At 41.2% G+C, this 18,761-nt stretch overlaps 1 protein-coding gene across 1 annotated transcript in view; it reads left to right on the top strand.

Annotated features, from left to right (window-relative positions):
• PRKCH (protein kinase C eta) overlaps nucleotides 1-18,761 on the top strand; it is a 177,106-nt gene that overhangs the window by 15,302 nt on the left and 143,043 nt on the right. Inside the window, exon 2 of the mRNA XM_048855735.2 lies at nucleotides 16,253-16,316. Coding sequence (XP_048711692.1) covers nucleotides 16,253-16,316 — 64 coding nt within the window. The remainder of the gene's footprint in view (nucleotides 1-16,252; nucleotides 16,317-18,761) is intronic.

The following is an 18,761-nucleotide window of genomic DNA, read 5'->3' as shown; positions in this document are numbered from 1 at the left end:
CAATGCACTACCTTGGGGCTTTCATTACTAACTCCAGACATATCTCATTTTGCAAATGGAGGGTGAACAATCAGGCTCACATACGCTAGCAGACCTGCAGAAGTCTGGAGGCCCTCTTTAGCTCCTTCCCATCTGAACACAGCCACTAGAGTGGTAGCTGTGATTATAAGTTTGCAAAGGCACAATGAGATCACTCTTTTGTTGTTTTTCCTTGACTATGTAACCGTGATCCCAGAGTTGATGGTACTAAAAATTGCCTGAGGGCCTTGACACTAGTTTCTTATTGTACATCTTAACTTTTGAGGTTCCATGAATGTTTTAAAACTAATCTTTGCTGTAGAAATATGGAGCATAATGTCATTATTTAAAGTTTTCCATGTAGAAGATCTTTTTTAGGTGTCAATCTCTTACAACTACTTCTCTGATTTAACTTTTTAAAAAATAAAGAAAGTAGGACAGAAATTAAGTAGAATAGAAATAGCAGGTTTCCGTACATGGCACAATGAAGCTCATGGATGTTGTCAATTGAATATTGAATCCTATGCTACATTCTGGTTACTGAATAAAGACTCAGCTGTGTCTCTTAGAGCCAGACCTAATGTGATTAGGACACCCAAATGAGTGGCAACATCTGTAGGCATTATATCTATAGACTAGGAGCAAAAATACCCCCCCCCCCCAGGAATGCTGGGGGAGTACACTCCTTGGTATTCCATCTTTGGAAACACCTTGTCTAAGAGGCTAGATGGACAAAAGTTGCTACAGCTTTAACAATATGTTCTTGAGGACTGTCAAGGAGATACCATAGTGCAGCTTCAAGATATGGTAAAAGGACGAGGAGTCAAAATACAGACTATCCTGTAATATAGTTAAATGCCAGAAAACTGGCAGTAGAGAAAGAATGTAATTAAGCCATGACCTGCCAAGAATCACATGAGCACAAATGATTAGACCTCTCCATGTTGTCATAGCCCATATTATCAGCTAGACGTTAATCCAGCATCAGATAGAGATAGCAATTGGTTGCTACATAGACCTCTATGCGTCTCCTCTGTCATGTGAAACGCCCACTTTTGCCAAAACTATTAATTTGTACACAAAATCCCCTATCCCCAGAGGATTGCAACACTGACAGATTTTCAGATAATACAACTAGAGCAGCATTTTGTAATGTTTAGGAAGAGAGAGGTTTGCATTTATTTTCGAGGAGGAAAGAGTAATTTTACCCCTCAGGTTTTGGGGGATTCTATGGAATCAAAAAGTGTATTGTATTCTTTGATATTGCAGGCCCCTTGCAATTGTAAGGCATTATGGCTTGGCAGATAGGATTCTGGCTTGGGTCTCAAGAGACCTAGGTTCTGTTCCTCTGTCTGCTACCAGCCTGCCTGCTGGGTGACCTTAAGCAAGTCTCTTTGCCTCAGTTTCCCTATCTGTAAAATTGGGATTATGAGATTTGCGTCCTTTGTACTGCACTTTGAGTTCTGTGGCTGAAAAGCACAATATCAGAGGTAGATTTTGTTGTTATAACACACTGGTCTGGAAGCATAGCCTAGGCAAGTGATAATCATAGCTGACATTCATTGTCTCTGCACATATACAAACTGAATAGTTGCTATCCAAGAAATACAATTTGGAATACAATAGTGGTAGCTCATGTAATAACTGCCTGTACCTTTCCTTAAATATTCTGCTAATATTTGGGGAAATTAAATCCACCAGACACTTTTTTAAACAGAGCAGTAGTACTTTTTGCACTTATTTAAAATGTTTCATTTTAGTTTCCACATCATGTAGCCCCCAGTTTCCTTCCTGCAAGATAAAAGCTTGTAGAGATATGTCTGTCTTGGGGTTTTTTTTTTTTTCCTCATGCTTATCGCTGTAGGAATGAAACACTATAAATAATTTGACTTCTTCAGTAAACTGAGATATACCATGATAACCTTAATTTTGCTGTAATTAATAAGAAGGTGCTGGGCTTGGCAAAAGCCAGTCAGGTCTCTTAAACGTTACTGGAATAGCACCTTATTAGCTTAAAGGAAGACCTTTCATCTTTCTCCCTGTGACATTAACAATTTGGGAGACCAAATCTGGGGAATTCGCCGGCTTACATGTTGGTTACTGTATTTAGTGAATGTTTATTTTCTCAACTGAAGAAAACCTACTGGTCAAAAATGGAGTGGCAGCAATAGACCACAGTGAATTAAATGCGATGGCTGATTAGAAACAGCTGTATAGGCTATTTCTGAGCACTAACAGAGATTTGTATAAAAAGAAATCCCAACAAATTCAAGATTATACCATAACCCTGTAATTGTTACCATAATGGTCTTCCAGAATTTTGTATCAAAGAACAAAGCCACAAAAAGTACTAAGCACCCCAAGGAAATTAAGTAGGATCACAAGAGAAATGTTAGTTTTATACAAGATGTAAACATCTGCAAATAGCTTAGGACTCCATAATCACCTGAGTTACATTCACCAGAGGTAAAGGTGTATAGATCAAGGTCTTATTTCTCCAGTCTTTCCTTGCTATAAATCCATGGGTAGCAATGTCGGTTAACAAGCACAAGACGTCCAACGCCATAGAAGCAATGTCTTGTACCAAAGGCCTTGATACAGTCCTCGTTGCTCAATGTAAGCTTTAAAGTTGTGAGTGACTTCTAGGTTTGCTCAGATGTGCTATTAAAGCTCAATTCAAGCCAAAGGAGAGTGCCTCAAGGCCAAGAACCCTTTTTTATCGCTGCTCCTCCTAGTACTCTTTCTCCATTTATTTCTGCAGTTTCCTCTGGAGCCAAATGAACACGCTTTCTGTTTCTTCCCAGACAGAAAGTCAAAGGGTCAACCCTTCAATGGGGCATGGAGGAAAATAGGCCTTTATTTGGGATGAGCTGTTTCTGAGAACTTTGGGTAGCCCTAAACCCAAACTTCATCCACAAACCCATACACTTCCTTCCACAAAATGGTCTGGCACAGGCTTTGCAGTGCTGTTTTAGTACTGAGAAACACCACAAACGTACTTTTTTCTTGTGGTATTTCAATTGTTTCTGTTCTGGAAAGTCTGCCCACATGCCAGTTGTCTGTATTTTCTTTTAATTATTTATTTACTTTATTTAGTTTTTGATTGGAAATAGCGAGTGTAGCAATTTCCTGGTTTTTCTGCCAATGTATACTGAGCTAATCAAGATACATTCCAAAACCAGATAGTCATTTCTGAAACTCTTGGGGGGGAAACGGGGAAGTGAGCGGGTGTGTGTCTTTTTAATGAAGAGGGGTGAGGTTTCAACAGCTGCACAAGCCATTGGATATTCATGTCTTTCTCTTGTTAAGTGTTGAGTCTCCCTTCCCTTACTAAACAATTAGCCAGCAGAGTTTCTTGACTAACCACCACTGTCTGCAAGAGAAATCAAATTGAGTCTGCCTTTGTCAAAGCCCCTGGAAGTTCTGTCACAAGAACAAATACTCTGGGCCTACTTTCAGACAAGTGTGCATGCAATGGCATGTGCAGTTGTTTTGCAAGCACACTTACAGTGATTGCACATGCAAATGGGGTAATCATATACACATGGTAACAGTGATGGGATGTTTTGGGGTTTCTTTTTGGTAAGAGTGTGTGTGAATGTCTGAAAATGGAGCCCTGTATTTGCAAAACTTCAATTCTGTGGTCCTGTGGCTTTCTCAGTTTTCACTCATTTGGAAGTTTTAATGATCCCATGATCCCTATTTGAAAAGAGGAGGAGAAACCACATATCCAGTAGTGGACTATGCACAGTGGTATTTGATGCGCTTTCTCTCATAACAAAATGAGTTCTGATATGAAAAGTTGTATGCAGATTTAGCTCCATTTCCCTGCACAATCACCAAATTCCCATGATCTGATTCACCAGTAGCGCAAAGCAGCCTTATCCCAATCATTCTGTCTACTGAAGATTTCCCCTGCAATGATTTAGAGAGCCACAATAGCCCATGATATGCCACCCTCCAGCTGTAGTGTAGTTTAAGAGGTTTGGGAGTATGACTCGGCTCTCTCTGCACTTGGCTGCTATAATGGTCCCTGGGAGCCATTGATGGCTAATGTATTGTTATGAGCTTGGTGAGACCTTGTTATAGGTTGAGTTAAAACCTCATTGAGATTGATGGGTGTGAACTCACCCTTCAATTAACATAGGGGCTTATGCTTCTAGTTAAGATAAAAGGGATGTGTGAACCCGCCCAGGAACTTTGGGTTGAGTATTGTTTTAGGTGGGGCGTACATATGTGTATATATATGTGCACGTGCTTGTGGGAAGAGTGTTCATACAAAAACTGAGAACGGACAAGAACACAATGAGAGGAAGAGGGAAGGAGAAGCTTTTAAGCACAGTGTGACCCTGGAAGAAGCTAAAGAGCAAGTTCTTGGTTCCTTCTGCACTGAGACACAGGACTTCGTACATTCTTGTAAATCCACAAGACTGCATCAAAGAAAATGCCAGACTCCATCAGTTTTTACTTCCAGCTGGAATATCCCTAAAACCCTGTACTTTGACTAATGACCTGGGTCAAAAAAGGGGAACAGAATGTTATAACTTTCAGCCAGACGATGCCTTCAAAATTACAGGTGCAAAGATGGTTAAAGCCTCCATTATGTGCAGCCCTCTTCTCTCAGAGTCCCATCCTGTGGGATTTTCCATAGCAGGGGATCGTTTGAGTCAATAGTATGTTAGGCTCATCTGCAGTCTTCTGTCAAATATAAAGTGTGAGGGAGAGCTACATGTTCCATTAGCTGAACACTGAACATTGCTCTTTCCCCAGTTGAATGGTGTAAGAAATGTTTCCCACAGCGGTGTAACGCTGCGCTGCTTGAATTCAGTAGCCACATAGGGCAGGAAGTCGCACTCACTAGCGTGACTGAGCCCAGGCAATAACACCGAATTCTGTGGTAAAACGCCCACCCTGTGTAGTGCTTAAAAAGTTTGATGACGAGACAGCAGGAAGCGTATGTGGCCATCTAACACTTCTCCCCGACATGCCCTCTACCATGAAATCAGAAAAACACCATTAACTTGAGAGAGTTAAGAGATCCAGGACCAGATTTTCAAAAGAGCTCTTCTTCCCTTTATGCACCTAACTGACTGCCAGATTTTCAAAACTCCTCTTCCTGCAGCTCCCAGTATGATGCTTTTGGGCAGATTTTCAAAATTGCTTTGCACCCAACATGCTGCACCCTTTTGAAAATTTGACCCTGTTTGTGGGTGCTGAGCTCTTGGGAAAGTCTGGACCCTTGTTGCCTTTCTTCTTGGCCTTTTTTTTTTCTTTTTCACTCAGTGATTCACATTTAGCATGCTCCAGATATAGAAAGGTGATCTCCCCAAAACAGTCTCATCCTTGGTGACAAAAGACGGTTCAGGGGTTAGGGCACTAGCCTAGGGCTCATGAGATCTGGGTGCAAGTCCCTGTTCTGAAACACACTCCTGTGTGCTTCTGGGCGCGTCACTTAGTCTGTCTTTCTACCTCAGTTCTACATTTGTAAAATGACATTTCCCTACCTAACATGGGTGTTATGAGGATAAATACGTTAAAGACTGTGAGGTACTTAGATACTATGGTAATAAGAATATATGTGTATGATCTACAGTAAGACTGTAGTTTGGGTTTTGATTAGTTTTTCTATTTTTATTTAATCAATTCAGGAATAAGTGGACAATAGTCCCCGAAGAAAGGGACAATAGATATTGATTTTTGTTTTCATATACACTCCCTGTGTAGTTTATCTTTTCAGAGTACCTAAACCAGATTCTTCTATTCAACCACAATAGGGCGTTCTACTACAGAAACAAAAGACCAGTCACAAGGAATTCTAAACGAGGTTCTTTATTCTGGGGTGTGCAGTGCATTAGAGGTGTGGTTTTGCAAAAGCAGTCAGCATTGGCTCAACCCACTTTGACTGAAGTTAGTGGTGAAACTCCCATTTATTTAAATGGGAGGAGAATTAAGGCAATACTTTTGAAAATACTATCTTCAATGTTTTGGTTTATATGTCCCATCAAGTAGGTTTATCAACAAGTGTTTCATGAGAATAGAATGATTTTACCAGAAATCATAAAACCTTACTTGTTTCTTACTTGGGCAAAGGTCCCATTGAAGTCACTAGGGTTTTTCCGTGAATAAAATGGACTAAAAACATTAGGTTAGTGATCGGGGTTAGCTATGTTTGATTTGTTTTAATGACCCTGTTCATGGTTGGCCTATAGCCTGTAATTTTGTAACATTACTGAAAAAGAAATCATGCTTTAAGCACCCATCCTGGAACATACATCAGAATGAAGATAAGATATTAGAGCAGTGGCTGGAATAACTGGTTATAGGAGTTACTAAACAGACTAAATACCCGCTAGTATGAATGGGGGTGAAATTCCATTAACTTTACAGTGCTATGCAAGTGGCAATGAAGTGGTTACTTTAAGATATTTTATATCCAAGGCAAGTTTTGACCGTAACTAAACTTGGAAGGAGGTAAATATTTTTTGAATGCTGATTTCATGATGTCCTTTTATGAGGGCCACAGTTTTGTCATCACACTGGGGATTGAACCAGGGACCTCCAGAGCTGAAAGCATGAGTAGCTACAGCCTGAGCTGAAGCGTCCTGGCTTTTTGGCTGGGGCTGTAACAGACACATTCTCTGTGGACTGGGCACAAAGGGAGAACGTAATGGTTAAGGCCCTTTGTTATCAGCATCTAATGATTTTTTTTACCATGAAAAATCCCCTCCCCACCTTTTTTTAAAGCCAATATTTGGGTTTTACCAATTTTTTTCCACTCACATTTTGGCAGTTTTGGGACCCAAGAATTTTTTGCAGGGGAAGCAGATAAGGCTGTGCTGAAGGGCCAGCAGAGTCCAAAGGGGTCTCTGTCCAAGAGGGGGTGTGAATCAGTACTCACAGGTTGCAGCCTTCCCTCCTCTTGTGACCTTGGCCCTTCAGTGTGGCCCCATTTGCTTCCTCTCTGCAGTAGGAGAGTGAGAAGGGCAGGGAGCTGCGTCCTGGCAGCCAAGGCTGCCCAACTGCTGCAGGGGGCAGAAGGCTTCTTCACCTGCTAAATGGTGAGTACCCGTCCCCATGATTAGCGGGTGCCACACCCCCTTGCCTGGTGCTTTTTGGTTTTGTTTTTTATTGATTCTCTCTCTCCCCCCCATTTTAAAAACTTTTAAATAAACCCCCAGAAATTAATAAAAAACCACCAATCCAGCTCAAAACAAATAAAAACCGAAAAAGGGCCTTACTAATGGGTTACACTACCATTTGTGGATGGGGAAAGCAGCAAGTTAATCCATTTTTGTAGGCTTGTTGGCATAACTGCTAATTACATACCCTTTTTCTGACAAACAAACAGTTTCAGCCTACTGAAGTACTTTAACATTAGAAATGCCATGCCTGCCATATGACAGTCCAGAGAATTCAGTCTCAGATGCTTCATGGGGTGTGCAGCTGTGTCAGTCCTTGAAATTAATGGTGAAAAAAGAATGAGTAATCTAGATGTGTCATGATGGAGGAACAGCCAGGCCAAACCTGAATGGTGGTGTGACCCTGTGCGCCAGGTCACAACGCCCTGAGCGAGGAGCTGGGCCCAGCCCCGGAGACAGGAACAACTGCTGCGGAGTGAGAACTGGGTGAGCTTGTTCTCCAGTCCTCCTCCTGTCCCTTCCCCTGGTCTCCTCTTTGCCCCAGGCCTGCAACCCACCTAAAACCTTCCCGGGAAAGACCTGCCATTTGGGAAACACTGTGTTAGGGTGAAAGTCAGAGAGTTGTCCCTATTCATTGAATCTCATTTCTGCGGGAATTCGTATTTGTGGCGTAAAGACTATTGAACATTCCTCCTTTGTATTCCAGAGGTTCGGTTTGCTCACAGTGCTCTCAGATTTAGACAGAAACTGGCAGGCAGATAATGGAAATTAAGGCCTCCATCTAGGTTTTCTCCTCATCCTTCTTTTCTCAGCCATGGTGAAATATTCATGGAAGAATGCCAAGCTCTGTCTCAGAAGCTGACTGGCAGTACCTGCTCTTCAGGTTTAGTGGATGCTTCGGATGGGTGTTGATGTGTTGCCCGAGAGATTTTCCTCCTTGGAGATTGTTTTCCTAGCCTCTACCTCTGATGATTCATACCTGACTAGTTTCTATTATGTACATGAAGATCTGTGACTGAAGAATCCTTCGTTTCGGTCTCTCCGCTTCCTTGTATTAATTGACTTCTAAACTCAGACTTTGGAGAAGAGGCGTTAGTAACTTCTGTCTGATTTTCAGTATAAAGATTTTAATATGAATCTGAGTGATGCCAGTCTCCAACTTTACCTGGAGGTAGTAGGTAAAATACTAATTTGGGGACTGATCCTGTGGGGTGCTGAACACCTTTCTCTCCCACTGAAGTCATTTGGAACTAAGGGCACTAAGCACCTTCCAAGATTGGGCTTTGTGTGAGTAGCTCTGCTTACAGAATAGAGTATAAAGCCCTATTTAGTTTTATATAGTGCCTTTACTGTCAAAGCAATATGTTATATTATGGGAGTGAGGTGACACCGTAGCTAAACAAGACAGGCCTTAGGGTTCTCAACAGCAGCACACGCAGTATTTTCAAGGCTGTGATTCAGCAAAGCACTCAAGCACATGCTCAGCTTTAAGTTACACCAAGTTAGAACAGGTACTTAAGTGCATTTTGAATCCGGGCCGAAGTGCTGTACTGCACCTATTTTCATACAAGGGTAATTTGGCCAGGTCACCTGGCATTATCCCGTCCTCATTTTGTAAAGTGGCATAGGATTTTTAATCTCTATCATAGATACTAGAGATGGAAAAGTCCGATAAGTCGGCTAATAATAGGCTGACAGACATTCACCGCCCTACCAGTGCCCAGGTTTGTTAACTTTCTGGGAACTCTTCCAAAAAAAAATTTCCCCCTCTGCCCCCAACAATTTGAGGAAGGAGTGGATTGAAGATTACAATGTGGCCAGGTGGGTTTACTGTTTAGTATTATGTGAGCAAGTATTATGTTATGCACATGAATAAGTAATATGATGTTATCATGCAGGCAGTCATATTGCATGTCTTGAGTTTGGTTTGTATTGTATAGTTAATGTTGTGAGGCACGTACAGGTGAGCATAGGAAATCAGTATAAATGGAACGAGAAAATTAAGACTATATTTTTGTAGTTGAGCCAATGCAGGATTATTCCATGTTGTCCATTTCCCACTCTAATTTTAAATGTTCCAAGCGTTGTCCCACCACTTCCCTATGGAAACTATTCTGTAGCCCAATGATCTTGCTGTCAGTGAAATTTCTCTGCTATTCAACCTGAATGCTCTCTCTGACTGTCCCTTCACTTCTCCTACCTATACCCTCTTGCTTCACCCTAAATAATGCTCTGCACTCCAAATATCTCTTGCTCATCTCTTGGACAAATTATACAGGGTTCTCCATACGCGTTTCGTCCAGCCCCCAGATTATATTGTTGTGCTTCTTTGTGCTTCCTGGAAATAATTTGTGGAGAGAGATCTGTATCAACTCCACCTTCCCAAAAGAATCTGATTAATCTCATCTGCTCTTGCTTTTAATAATTTCTAACGTGATAAAACTGTGACTTCTGTTTCCTCCCCTTCCATAAAAATACAATTTAAGCAACTACAATTAACTTTGGGATGAAAAGAAAGAGAACATGAGAGGCAAACTTGGTGTATGGATGGTATTTGCCTTTATATTAGTGCGGTTGTTGTAGTTACAGACTTCAATACCAGTTGTAAAGACTGGATCCTAAGTCATGGGAGTCTTGCCTGCACATAGTCCTGGCCTGGTATGCTCTGTAACCAAACATTTGCTGGATGTGGTGGCACCTTCCGTGCATTGAGGGACTGTCCCATATCAGCTGCTCCCTTTTGAAGTGCTCAAGCCCTATTATTTAAATGAACACTGTGGGCGGGAAAAAAGTCCTATAATAAAAAATGCACATAAACAGTATATGTATATAGTTCTTTAGTGATTGACAAAATTCATCTACTTCTGTTGGATGAAAAAGGCACATTCCTGGGTCTGGTAAATAAAATGGTGGGGCTAAGTCCAGTAGAATGTTGTAGACTGCTCAGAATATGTTACCTAAGCTGCTTGTGCCTCTCAGTTTACCCTTGCTTTCATAATATCTGTAATATCAGGATGTAAAATATTCTAGATGTCGCCTCCAACACTCTTGTTTGTATGGGAGCTCACAGTAATCTGAATGCAATGATTTCCTGCCTTCATCACAGCATGGTCATAAGTGTAAAGCACCCTTGAAAATCCTTCTTGAGCAATGCTTCCTTATCCTCTTCTAGGCCAGGGGGCATGTGATTCAAAATCATCTTTAAAAATATTGCTACCATGCACATTCCTTATGTTTTGGGGTTTCTTTTTAGATGTATTAAAATTTGAGTGTTTTGTATGTGAGCATTTTACTCAAGACAAGGAACTGGAAACGCTAGAAAGGGAAGTTTCTCTAACTACATTCTCAAGGTGTGATAATTTATATTCCCTAAGCTCTTCCCCTTTTTTTTATTGAAACCCTTTATGGGGTCCAGGAGGAGAGGCAAAGTACAGTTTCTATATTGCCCTTTGTCCATAGTATGTACATGCCTTGCATCAAGCTGTGATGATGATGAATTAAATGAGAGCCTGGTCTACATTAGAATAGTTATAGAGGTAAAATTACATTGGTAAGGGGTATGATTTTTTTTTTTAAACTGGTATAGTTATACCACTATAAGCCCTATGGTGGGTGCAGTTATACCAGTGTAAAGGTGCCTTATACTGATATAGTTTACTTCCTGAACTGAAATAAGCTATAACATTATAAACACTTCTATACTGGTATAACTGCGTCCATGCTGAATATAGTTAAAATAGTAAAACTTTCTAGTACAGTTCTTAGAGAACGCCTTTTACCATGCACTGAAAATTACCAGATTTAAGCTCTAGGGCCTATATCGAGGAAGGCATTTACATATGGAATCATAGACATGTAGGACTGGAAGGGACCTCAACATATCATCTAGTCCAGTCCCCTGCACTGAGGCAGAACTCAGTATTATCTAGACCATCCCTGACAGTTGTTTGTTTAACCTGTTCTTAAAGACCTCCAATGACGGAGATTCCACAACCTTCATAGGCTTAACCACTCTGACAGTTAGGAAGTTTTTCCTAATGTCTAACCTAAATCTCCCTTGCTGAAATTTAAGCCCAATGCTTCCTATCCTGTGCTCCTCTTAATAATAATAAGAAAAGGAGTACTTGTGGCACCTTAGAGACTAACCAATTTATTTGAGCATGAGCTTTCGTGAGCTACAGCTCACTTCATCGGATGCATACCGTGGAAACTGCAGCAGACTTTATATATACACAGAGAATATGAAACAATACCTCCTCCCACCCCACTGTCCTGCTGGTAATAGCTTATCTAAAGATGATCACTTTAGATAAGCTATTACTAGCAGGACAGTGGGGTGGGAGGAGGTATTGTTTCATATTCTCTGTGTATATATAAAGTCTGCTGCAGTTTCCACGGTATGCATCCGATGAAGTGAGCTGTAGCTCACGAAAGCTCATGCTCAAATAAATTGGTTAGTCTCTAAGGTGCCACAAGTACTCCTTTTCTTTTTGCGAATACAGACTAACACGGCTGTTACTCTGAAACCTTAATAATAATGTGTACTTTGAAAACTGTTTTCATGCCTCCCCTCAGTCTTCTCTTCTCCAGAATAAACAAACCCAGTTTTTTCAGTAGGTCATGTTTTCTAGACCTTTAATCATTTTTGTTGCTGTATTCTGGACTTTCTTCTGTTTGTTCACATCTTTTTCCGAAATGTGGTGCCCAGAACTGGACACAGTACTCCTTTTGAGGCCTTATAAGTGCTGAGTAGAGTGGAAGAATTAGTTCTCGTGTCTTGCTTATAACACTCCTGCTAATATATCCCAGAATAATGTTTGCTTTTTTTGCAGCAGTATTACATTGTTGACTCATATTTAGTTTGTGATCCACTATAATCCCTAGATCTTCTTTTGCAGTACTCCTCCTTTCCCATTTTGTATTTGTGCAATTGATTATTCTTTCCTTAGTGTAGTACTTGTCATTTGTCGTTATTGAATTCCATTCTATTTATTTCAGACTATTTCTCCAGTTTGTCAAGATCATTTTGAATTCTAATCCTGTCCTCCAAAGCACTTGCTACACCTCTTAGCTTGGTACTGTCCACAAAATGTATAAGTGTACTCTCTTTGCCATTATCCAAATAATTTATGAAGATACTGAAAAGAAATAGACCGAGGACAGATTTCTATGGTGTCCCACTCGATATGCCCTTCCAGCTTGACTGTGAACCATAGATAACTATGTTCTAAATACAGTTTTCCAACCAGTTGTGCACCCACCTTATAGTAGGTTCATCTAGGCTATATTTATGTAGTTTTTTATGAGGTCATGTGAGACAGTAGCGAAAGCCTTACTTGTGCACAGAGTTAAGCAAGTGAGTAGGCTGATTGACTTAAATGGGATGACTGCAGTGTGGCTGTTGATGTACTTAAAATTAATTCTGTGCCTTTCTGGATTGGAGCCTCAGCGAGCAGATTCCACAGGCATTAGTTTTCTCCCAAGTGTGCCTCATCGTAGAGTTCAGTTCTAGGAGTCAAGAGCAAGAGCATCCCATGAGATTTGAACCGCTGTGACTGGACAGCTTGTCTGTCCATGTCAGGTCTCAGGCAGACTCCTTGGAATGTTGGGCTGGAGATGGATGTTAATACTCCAATTTCCTCTATCACTTCCCCTACTTAAAGTTTATAGTTTGTTTTCACCTCTTTCCATGTACCTCTGATTTGGTTCAAATGATGAATGTTATATGGGATTCTTCACAATCTTGTCAAAGGTCACCTTTAAAAAACAGCATTGCAGGTCAAAAATCCAAACTATTATTGACAATCTGATGTTTTTAATAGTTTCCTTTCACTGTAACAATTTCTTTAATGAAACCTGAAGTACAATGTATTTTAAGGTCAGAAGAGACTATTAGGATCATCTAGTTGGACCTCCTGAATAACACAGGCCACAGATTACACCCAGCAATTCCTGCATATAGCCCCATGGCTTGGTGTTGAACTAGAGCATATCTCTGGTATACAGTGCCTGGCACTCTGGATTGGGGCCTTGTGGTGCTACTGCAAAAATAATTTAAGAACTATATGATGGGGGATGAACATTATATATTTCCAGATCTCACCAGGATGTGCCATGAGAAAGTCTCAATTACAGCTAGGCCCCTCCGCATTCCAGGCTCTTGCTGGGGGAAAAAACAGGGACGTTCTATGACCATGGCTGCTAAATCCTTTTACTGGATTTGACTATCCTTCAACTTTAGAATGAGGAGAAGTTTGGGGCTCTTTGATGTGGTAGAATGTCTCCTGCTGTATCTTTAAAATGAGCGATCGCGCCAATCTCCTAAAGCTGCATAGTACCTTGGCCGCACAAACCATATTTAAAGTGGAGTGCAAAACCACAAAGAGCTCATGCAGAAGCTGTTCCAAACTCCATGTTTAGTGCTTTTGTTCTGTATCAAATACTATGTAAGGTCTATTGAAAATATATAAAGGGCTAAATCCTGCAGTCTATACTTGGGCAGAACTCTAGCGGAAGGACTAAGGCCTACTATTAAATTTCAAGAAGAGAAACAGGGAATGTTTCTCTTCTTGGATGTGGAAGTGAAAGACTGAGGCATCTTCACCTAATGAAATTAGCAGAAAAACAATGCATAGTGACAGATTTTGCATTTTAGATTTTACGTTTGAAGACCCACTTAGCTCATTTTCAAGATAAAATGAAGAATTTATCCACAGAAGCTTGACCTGTCTGTTCCCAAAGGCCCATAACTCAGTTTTATTTATTTTAAACAAACTATTTAGGACAGTTGAAAGAGTGCATAGAAACCCTGTAAGATTGGAATTTAGGTCCACAGGGGACGTGACATCGTGGGAAGCGTAGTCTAGCCAGGGAGCCGATCTCATAGGAGAGAACGGAGGCACAAGTGAGACAGTGGTAGCTAAGGCAGATGCATTGGTTAATGTCGACTCAAACTGACGCATTCAGCTTAGATTTTCCCAGTTGAGGGTGTGGGGAAGGGTGGGATTCAGCATAATTGACACATTTTCCATCCAAAAAAACCCTTCAGTAGAAAATTCCCAAGCAACTCTGGTTAAGCTATTGTCAGGAAACAATGAGTTTCCTTGTCTTTTATTCCTTGTATGCATGTACCTGTCATTCTTTTTGTCTGTAGAGCACAATGAACTGCTGTTGGGCTGTATAAATAACCATTGTATGCTAGCTCTCATCCTTTCTTTCACCCTCACTTTGCTCTTTTCCTCCTTTGTGGTGTCTCATATTCACTTGCTTGCACTTCTGAGTGAGAATTTTAAAAGTATTGATTATTTCTCAATGCTGGTGCCAAGATCTGGGGCATGAGAGAGGTGTGGGAATGGTGCACTTTACTGTCCCTTCCAGAATATCATTTGCTTCTTGCTTTTCTTAGTCTGGCTGTAATTAGCCTCCCTGGTAGTGGTGCTGCACCATTTCTTGGACAATGCTAACAGAAAGTGCTAATTAATATTAACAACACAACTCAGTAGAGGGACTGACTTATCCAACACTTCTCCCATTTATAGCTGTGGGGACCACCTCTCCTACCGTTCATGGTCATGCAGCACTTATATAGTTCCTACAGCAACTGTTTAAATGCAATTTTTAAACTGCATTTTATTGCAGTTCAGCAGCTGGAGATAACGAGTAGCAGCTAGCACCACATGGTGAGCTAGAGTTCTGTGAACCACTTGCGGCTGTCGTCCAGACCACCCACCAATGGTCCTCAGACCACAGTTTGGGAACAACCATACTATTCTGTCTTCTATTCAGGCTGTTACAGCATGACCATCACTGTGGTATCTGAGCGCTTTCCAAGCGTGCCTCAAATGATGTGCGTCATGCAGGTTCATCCTTCTTTCTCTCTCCCTCTCTCCAGGGGGAAGGTTTTGTGCAGATTTTCTTTATTGGCTGGTGTGCATTGTGTTTATATTGACGAAGGAAAGCAAAGTTGAAAATATGCATTTGGCACTTGGAGCAGAAGTGGTGAATTCGGGGGTACTTTTAAAACCTATGGGATTTGGTCTCACAGTCTTGACCCAACCCCTGAAAACACATTGTTCTACTAGACAGTATATCAGTCCCACCTACATTTGCACAGCAAGGTGTATTTAAAACATGTCGGTCCTAGGTGTTAAACTTTGTTATCTAATGGTGGCGTTAGTGGCTTGTTAAATCATTTTTTTTCCTGTCTAAAACAAGTTAAGACAAGCACAAAGACAGCTGGAAATTTATCGTGTTTAGTCATTCCTCCTGGGAGCTCTATTTTCAGAATTTTTCTTCTGCAAAGATTATCAATACACACCTGGTGTGAAGCTTGTCTTTAAATTAGCAAGGATAAAATTAGCAGAGACTTTTTATAGGTACCATGTGGCAGGCTGACTTGAACATCAGTAATTTTTAGCAAGGCTGCAATAAATGAGGTGAACTTTCAAGAAACGTTTCAAAATAAAAAATTCCCTGGCTCCTTCAGCTGGAAGGTAATGGCCTTCAACTTGATCATCATTGGAGATTGAACCTGGGACCTCCAGAACTGTTTCATGTGGCCATCTGTAGCTTGAGTTAAAGGACAGCATACCCTGGCTGGCCCGGTATGTGGATCAGGCACAGACGGGGGCTTATGTTATACACAGCACTGATGTTTTTCCAGTGACTCTAAAACAAGCACAATATGAGATAATAGGGGACTAAATGAACAAACTTTTTTAATTCACCAGACTAACAGCGATACACCTTGTAGGTTCCATTCTGTCCAGATAACCTAGGGGCTTATTACCACTGAATGTGCCTGACAAATTATAATAATATTAGAGTCTATTGATTATTTCACTCACATATTTTAATGCAAGAATGAGACTGTTCAACACACTGGATTGTTAAAGAATTAAGAACCAGATTCTCCCTCCCGCACCGAGGTGGTGAGCAATTGGAGCTGAGGGTGCTCTATATTTCTGAAAATCAGGTCTAAAGAGCATAACTTACACAACTTTAAATGTTTGTCAAGTATTGGATTAATTTAACATGCAAAGAGAAGACTTTATTCTGAAGCATACTTTCTCCTCCTGTCCCCCAATCTTTTTCAGGTGGATCTGGAGCCAGAGGGAAAAGTGTTTGTGGTAATCACTCTTACAGGTAGCTTCACTGAAGGTAAGAGAAATATTTTGGCATGTTTTCAAAGATGTTTTTAAATCCATCATTGCTTAAGTTTAAGCTGTCACTCGCTAATGTACTGTAAATATTATGGATCATAGTATCATGTAAAACTCACATACCGCTGAACACTGAATATTTTATGAGTAACAAAGGTACTTTTGAAGAGACTCTTATGGACTGCTTATTCTGTATACGACATGGGCCTTTATCATTGTGATCTCTGACCAAGTGAGCTGATTCGTGCCTGATGTGGTTCATTTCTCCCAGGTTATCCTTCAAACTGATAGTTTCATTCACTTGAAATTTCCATGTGAGTACCTTTGACGGGGTGTGCCAAATATATAAATTTCTTCCTGGTAATCTTCATTCCATAATTTCATCCATCTACTTCACAAGTGCTTCTGTTTCAAGAAAGACACATAATACTGGACATCTATACGCTTCTCAGTGCAAAAGTTGCCTTTAAAAAATATTCTTCATTTGTTCTTTCCCTTCTGATTTAAATTTACTTCTATGACTACCCCTTTTGTGAAATGTTTTCAACTTTCCAGTTGTTTGTTCTGATAACAATTAAAGCATGCTCAGGTATGTATGTGAGCACAGATGACTGCTTTGCTACAGGAAGCCATGAAAGCTGGAATGCCTGCTTGGAAAAGACAAAACAGCTTCTTTCCAGCACACACATGTGCTTAAGTCGCATTGACTTCAATAAGGTGGAAATGTGAAGGGTATGGAGCTGATCTGTAATAATTTATTAATATTTTATGTGAGGTGGTTATGGGATAGTAAATGTGTGGGCGGATTGGTTTATTGGGATGTTTACTATATGCATACACTGGTTTGGTTTAGTTTAGTTCAGTAGCAGGGCTGTTTGGAAGGCAACATAATAGCTCCAAATAAATAACCTCCCACTAAACATGTTTTGAGTCTTTGACAGACAGTGTCTGAGCTATTAGCTGGGAAGATTCTACTTCCAGGTGCCAACCAAGTTCCAAGACTTGTTTCCCCAGCGCTCAGAAGGATTGTAAACGGTCACCTGTCCAGAGTAGGGTTGCCAATTTTAGTTGGACGTATTCCTAGAGGTTTCTTCGATTAACATAGTCTAACCTTTTATTACAATCTTTAATTCCTAGAGACTCCAGGTCAATCCTAGTCCAGAGGCAGGGGCAGCTGTCAGGCAGCTATTCCCAGGGGAGCAGACACAGACACCTGGGTGGGGGTGTGAAGGCCTTAGGCCTTCCTAAACTAACAGAGGGAATGGTTAGCTTTAGGGAAGACAGACATGGGTGTAGGCAGTGAGGAGATGCTGGAAGATCCTTATGTGTTTTGTATCTGGAAGACTCTTCCCAGTGAAAAGGATTAGGAGCTGTTTTGAGAGGAACGCTGAGCTTAATGTTGGTATTTAGATGGTCCTACTGTTGTAGGTGCTCTGTGACTCTGCACTCTGTAGGACTCCAAAGGATGCATGGCTGCTGACCCTGGGTCCCGTCCAGTTCCCGATAAAGTCAATGGAAGGATTCCCATTTACTTCAATGGGAGCTGGAGTGGGACTCATAATTTTGCTAAATAGTCTTTCAGTATCTGGCACAGGTGTTCTATTCTGTTTCTTTATTGAGACTCTGCTTTTTTCCTACTGTCCGTACATTTGCAGAGTCCCACAAAGATCTGCTGGGTTTTGTCCTGGTTTTGGTTTGAAAATCCACATACTACTTCTCAGTGGTGTCATTTGTATTTGGCTTTTTTCTGGTGTCCCTGTTCACTAAGCCATGTGTTATTCCAGACCTTGGTCTACGCCACCTGTGAAATTATCTCATTATGTTTATTGTACTTGATTCAGTTTCCCCCCTGCCCCCAGCAGTGCCAGAGTGGGAATTCACTTCCAGGATTAGGAATGGGGTGGTAGCTCTGCCATTCTTTGCCAGGGAAGGGAAATTTAAACACAGAACCTGCTCAGAAGATGTGCTGATTCTGCACATCACCAGGGTGCTCTGGACCCACCTCATCCCTAGCCGCCCCCTCCCACTTTGTGGGCTGTGCCAGGTGGCTCCAGCCCTTGATAGGAGTGGGAGTTGTTCACAGCTTGCACCTTCGCTGTGGGTAGGCCTCGAGGGCCTCACAGCCTGTCTTCTCCCTGTGGAAGTCAAGGATCCAGGCTGTGAACCTGACCCACTATTGATAATCTTCTCTTAGTGGATTTGACTTTAATGAGGTATCTCATCTGCAACAAATTATTTATAAGTGAATTCATCACTTGTCACAGGAGCCGGGTGTCCCTGGAAGATCATATATCAACGAGCTACAGCACAAGTAGCAGTGTAAGCTTCCCTTTGTGTCTCAGCACCGTCCCTTCAGTGTGTGCCAGCCTTCACCTGAAGAGACAGCTGTGTCCTCCTGTCCAGTTATTCATTGTTTATAGAGCTCCAGCATTGCGCCAAGTGT

This window comes from Caretta caretta, chromosome 6, assembly GCF_965140235.1.
Source record: "Caretta caretta isolate rCarCar2 chromosome 6, rCarCar1.hap1, whole genome shotgun sequence".
Lineage (NCBI taxonomy): Eukaryota > Metazoa > Chordata > Testudines > Cheloniidae > Caretta > Caretta caretta.
Note: the sequence above shows the minus strand (reverse complement) of the source record. Positions and strands in the feature narration are given on the sequence as shown.